General features: G+C 42.7%; 1 protein-coding gene across 1 annotated transcript; it reads right to left on the minus strand.

The window, feature by feature from the left end:
- Positions 1 to 1,122: 1,122 nt before the first annotated feature.
- LOC118562368 lies at positions 1,123 to 4,540 on the minus strand. The gene is made up of 7 exons (XM_036134682.1): positions 4,172 to 4,540; positions 3,950 to 4,000; positions 3,514 to 3,861; positions 3,366 to 3,428; positions 2,718 to 2,810; positions 2,097 to 2,240; positions 1,123 to 1,633 (listed from the first exon to the last, which is right to left on the minus strand). The coding sequence occupies exons 1-7, from the start codon at positions 4,269 to 4,271 to the stop codon at positions 1,500 to 1,502; spliced, it is 933 nt and encodes a 310-aa protein (XP_035990575.1). The 5' UTR covers positions 4,272 to 4,540; the 3' UTR covers positions 1,123 to 1,499.
- Between the last annotated feature and the right edge of the window lie 1,525 nt (positions 4,541 to 6,065).

The following is a 6,065-nucleotide window of genomic DNA, read 5'->3' on the forward strand; positions in this document are numbered from 1 at the left end:
CAGAGTACATCTCGGATCGAGACAAACTGAACAATGACCTTCGCAGTTATGCCTGTTTATGTTTTGGAAACCGGTAAAACAGTAGTTGCAAATATAGTTAGAACCGGTGAACCCTGTCAGGTTTTTAATGCCGTAATAATGGTTTTTGAACAGAAGCAGAAAAAGAGGATTTGAACGATCGGAAAAGTCAGTCTGGAATTTACGAAGCATTGCGTCCTTACCGTCTTTATAGAAAACGACAATTTTCCTGTTGAGAATCTTTTCAAATTTTTGCACGTCGCTGAAAGTGACGGGGGTTTGCTCTGTGAGGCCCGCTGTGCGTTGCCAAAGTACAGCTTGCTGCACGGCTTGGGCATCTGTAAAAGTAGGGTTACACAGATGGGCAAGACTGATTGAAAAACAAAGCTGATCAGAACGATTGGCGACGATATACAAATGTTGACGTTTTTTACGAATCAGTTCACAGTCCAATGTTTTTTCGGCTTTACGTTTGACACCTCCATGAGGGTTTCTTACAACCTGAACAATCATTTCTAAGTTGTTTGGATCCGGCAATTCCGCGTTTGACTGCGTTAAATCCTCTAAAAATTCCAGAAATGCAGGCAGAATTGAATCACGTTCATCATTTACCTGAACGATGGCGTGATGAGAAAATCCTTCTCCGCTCAATTCAAGCTGGATAATATCGCTACGAGAGGCCAGGCGAGCAGCTGACTCTGCGAGCTCGGTGAGAATATGATACACTTGTGTGTAAAATTCGGCGGGGTTGGGAGCGTAGCCGGCTCGCGAGGCAATGACGTTGAAAGGACGTCTTATTTCTGTAACATTGAAACCTTCTCGCTCTCTCTGAGTTTGTTGGGTATGTTCAGAGCTGTTTACAGCTGACTGTCCATGACTGGTGCAGGGTTGATCCGCTCGGTCGGGTGCAATGAGAGATGGCTGTTGAGGCTGGTTGGATGTGGGATTTGGCAAAGCAGTATTGGAAGAACCAGTGGGATTTTGTTCACCGTTTTCTACAAGACCCCCACCGTGTTGCACATACTGAGCGTTTGTAGGATTAGGGCTAAATGTTTGAGAGAGAGAAACGTTTAATTGATGGACCGCTTGTTCTAACCTGGACGGTGAATGTGGAGCTACATTGAAAGAACCAGGCATATGCCGGACAGGAAGATTTTGAAGGTCATTAACCATTTGTGTGATTTCATGTAAAGCGTTTGTAACTTGCTGTTGAAACTCTAAGGAATTATTTTCAGGCGAGTATGGTTGAGAGAAAGAATCGTTTAATCGTTCGATGGCTCGTTCTACAGATAGTAAACATTCAAGGTCCAAATCTGGACCCTGAGTTCTGACTGGGGAATTTGGGGTTAGATTGAGAAATTCGGTTGCAGGGTGTACAGGGAGATTACGGAGTTCATTCACAGCTTCAACAATTTCATTCAATGCATTTCTCAGTTGCTGGCTACCCATTTTAACAGAGGTCACAATTTAAAAGGTTAACTCTACTGTAGCAATGAGATCTTGGCGCTTTCTTTCAGGAGAAAGATGCAGTTTCTCAGAAGCTCCTCAGCTCTCCGACTGTAGTAGGTTCCTCTGCGGCCGCAGTATGGAATTTGTTGAATAATCGATGCAGCTTCTGTAATAGAACGGAACAACTATAATCAGGAAAGAATAAAACATTCATTTATTATATTACAAGCTATTTGTAGAAAAAGGTAGTTTCATATGTGGAAAGAGATGAAAATATAATGTTTTAATATGCCATGAACTAATTGTAAATACAGATATTTAATATAGTATGAATGGGAAGTTATTATACGACTGCCCAATTGTAGAAAAGGATGCTTTCATATTTAGAAATAGGTGAAATGCATTGATTCATTATTATATAATAAAGAAAAGAAGGATGCGGGGGATTTATTCATTTTATTATACGGCGGCCTAATTGTAGAAAAAGGTGATTTCATGTGTGTGAAGAGGTGGAAGAACAATGATTCGTTATGATATAATAAACTAATTGTAAATACAGAGATTTAACAAAGAAGGACATAGGGATTTATTGATTTCATTATTTATTGTAGGCGAAAGAAATTATTTACCCGTTGCAAGCCTTCGAATCGTAATCACTTTTGTCTCGAGCTTCGGAATCACTCTCTGGACTATCTTGAGGGTAGAACTTAGTGTAATGAGACTGGGTCTTTTCCTCTTTCTTAAGGATCGTCTTCTCCGGATCGTATCACGGGCTGCAAAAATAAAAAAATATATGTATATAGATATAAATAAGTAAACACAATTAAATAAATTAGTAAAAACAGCATATGGGGTTGAAAAGTGAGGAGAGGCCTGATTCGAACACACACACACACACACACACACACACACACACACACACACACACACACACACACACACAGAGGTTAACACTGCCATACTTTGTAAAATGTCCTGACTTCAAAGGTTAAAAACCTGTGATGGTCCCCATTAAGATGGTAGAACATGCACACACACACACACACACAGGTTAAAAACCTGTGATGGTCCCCACTAAGACGGTAGAACACACACACACACACACACACACACACACACACACACAGAGGGAAGGAGGCCTTAGATATTTTCGAACCTTGCAGAACAGTAGTTTAAACTTTAAGAGTGTAAATAAAGAAATAATAAATTAACTATTAAGTTAATTAATGAAAAAAAACTGTATTACTCACCGTCTGAAGAGGTTGCTGGCAGATCAGTTTGAGGTGCGTTAGGGGGTTGTATCTCTGCACCTTCAGCACCGTTTTCCCTCAGGAGGGCTGCTTCTGTTAAGAAAGAAAGACGGAGCTTTTTAATGGAGCGAATTACACGCATACAATGATTGCGGCAGAAATAAATACACACACACACACACACACACACACACACACACACACACACACACACTGAAAGAGTGAGAAACTGAAACATGCAGAGGGAGGGAGGTTTTTGAACCGTGCAGAACAGTAGTTTAAACTTTAAGAGTGTAAAAAAAGAAATAATAAATTAACTATTAAGTTAATTAATGAAAAAAAAACTGTATTACTCACCGTCTGAAGAGGTTGCTGGCAGATCAGTTTGAGGTGCGTTAGGGGGTTTTATCTCTGCACCTTCAGCACCGTTTTCCCTCAGGAGGGCTGCTTCTGTTAAGAAAGAAAGACGGAGCTTTTTAATGGAGCGAATTACACGCATACAATGATTGCAGCAGAAATAAATACATAAAAAAGATAAAAAAAAAAAAAAAAAAATGCATCACACCGGGGAATCGAACCCACGTAAAACTAGAGCGGAAACTGCGTGTTAACGTAGCACGCCACATGAATGTCCCACAAATTACCTACCGTATGATGTAGTCTCCCGCTGGTCTTGAACCGTCTGAACTGAAGTTTCAACGCTCAGTGTGACTGTCAATGGCATACAGTGAGAACATGAAACGGGGCTGGTTGAGAAACATAAAATCGATAGTTTCAGAGTTATAAAGAAACTTACGATGGGTATGGTTTGCTGGTGGAATCGTTGCTTGTGGTACATCCGTTTGGACTTGGTTGTTTTGCAGGGTGGGTGTTTGTGCTACAAACAGCTGGCGAGGTTGAATGCCCGCTACCGCTGAGTGGAGGAAGAGAGGTTGGCGAACCGGCGGTGGTGTACGCAGATCAATGACTTTATCTGTTTCTTGTTTAGGGGTAGACGTATTTTGCGAGGCAAAGTCCTGGCGGGTTTTGCTTCGGGACGGGCGGTTTTTCAGTGTAAGTTTGCTCTCTGGCCGGGTTCTTTGCGGCTGAGCCTGGTGAACACCGTGCTGTAGGTAAGGATTACCGCTCGTCTCATCAAAAAAACCTAAAACAATAAAAATAAAATGGTTAAAACAACGTATTAGTATCTTTAAATACTTTAGATACTTTATCTTTATGAAAGTAAATCCTACCGTAGTTCAACGGTGTTAAAAGTACATTTTCTTGCTCCACACCTGTGAGGTCTGAAAAATAATTAAACATATATTGTTACACAGCCGAAAAGCGTAAGGGGGGATTCCCCAAGTGACATTACTACGGTATCACATGATCAGTGGCGTCATAGGGGGGATTCCCCCACCGTATATTCAACGTATAACTTAAAACATCGTTAGAATATATTCATTAGAACTTACCAAAGAAGCGTATGCCATGTTGTGGGTTGGAGCTTGCGTTCTGACCCTCGGGGTGGATCAGAGCGTTAGTGAGGAGCGAAGCTGAAGAGGTTTCTTGCATGATCTCGAGTGATGACTACCTTGCACCGAATGAGCATCTTTATACATTTCTGGTACTGAGAGGATGCGTTTACCGAGAGAGTCGTGACTTCCAGCGGTATACTAAGTTTTACCGAGGCCCGGATACCTCGACCTGCGCGGAGCAGTGTCTTATTCAGATAAGTTGAAACGCTTTCCTGTTCTGCTAACTAACAATGGCCTGGTGTGTGGCGCACTGAGCGGCGATGGTCACTGGTTTATTGAGATAACAGGGAGGTTTCCTGCTCGGCTCCCTAGCTGACCAGGAAGTGTAGTGTCCATCCACTGATCTGCGCTGAGCAGACACTCTGTTGATGAAGATAACAGAGAGGCTCGGTGTTTTTGTTTATTAACTAACAATGAAAGGATGTCATGCTCGTTGAAAGGAAGGTTTTGCTGTTGTGTGAAAATGATAAGATAACGCCCTGCACGAATTTGCTGACTGCAAATGCCGGATCGATATTGTCTCCCCTTCCTGCTGCATGCAAACGCAGCACATGTGTTTGAGACAGCTCCTCCCCTCCTCTACAGAACTCGTGAAATTTAGGTCGTGACCCAAAAACCTGTGGTCAGTAAGACACTGTCCACCGTAGTATGAGGACGCTCCAAACCTTTAGTTTGGAGGGAGGACTGACTTGAGCTTTATAGCAGGATTAAAGATTAAGGATTCTCTATTTCAGCGCAATCACAACGGTGCGGGACGGAGGTTTTTTCCACGTAGAGTGTGGCTGGTCTGCTGCTGAGCGTTAGATTGAGTGCGTATAAGATACATTAATTGCGTGTGTACAACCGAAATAAATAGATATAATTAAATAATCACGATAGTAAAGTGAATTGTATTATAATTAATATCACCTTTTAATATGGGTGGTATGCTGCTGCTAAGCATCAGATTGAGCGTGTATAAAAATTAAATAACTGAATGTGGATAAAATTAAATCATTGGATGTGTATAAGATAAATTAAATAACTGGATGTGGATAAACTGAATTAAGTAGCTGGATGTGTATTAAAGGAATCATTAGACATACTTAAATATTCACGATAATAAAGTTAATAACTATATTAATAATAATATCGTATTAATGACAATAATATAATATGGGTAAGGCAGGAAATCAAAGGGAGGCCGGATATCAAGAGGGGCCAGAAATCGAGGGAGGCCGGAAGTCAAGGGAGGCCGGAAATGGGGAGGGGGGCCGGAAATCAAAGGGGGAGACCGGAAATCAAGGGGGACCGGAAATGATTAGGGTCATTAATCACCCGTCAATTAAAAAGTGACAGAACATATATTCTATTAGTGTGCCCTCCGCATCCGTGTGGGGGGACGGGTTCTGACTGTTGTTTGCGCTTATGCGCCAAACAGCAGTTCAGATTACCCACCCTTTTTGGAGTCCTTGGAAGGGGTACTGGAGAGTGCCCCTCCTGGGGACTCCCTCGTTTTGCTGGGGGACTTCAACGCTCACGTGGGCAATGACAGTGGGACCTGGAGGGGCGTGGTTGGGAGGAATGGCCCACCTGATCTGAACTCGAGTGGTGTTTTGTTGTTGGACTTCTGTGCTCGTCATGGATTGTCCATCACAAACACCATGTTCAAGCATAAGGGTGTCCATATGTGCTCTTGGCACCAGGACACCCTAGGTCGCAGTTCAATGATCGACTTTGTTGTCGTTTCATCTGACCTGCGGCCGCATGTCTTGGACACTCGGGTGAAGAGAGGGGCGGAGCTCTCCACCGACCACTACCTGGTGGTGAGTTGGCTCCGATGGCGGGGGAG

This window comes from Fundulus heteroclitus, unplaced genomic scaffold (assembly GCF_011125445.2).
Source record: "Fundulus heteroclitus isolate FHET01 unplaced genomic scaffold, MU-UCD_Fhet_4.1 scaffold_892, whole genome shotgun sequence".
In the NCBI taxonomy this organism is placed as follows: domain Eukaryota; kingdom Metazoa; phylum Chordata; class Actinopteri; order Cyprinodontiformes; family Fundulidae; genus Fundulus; species Fundulus heteroclitus.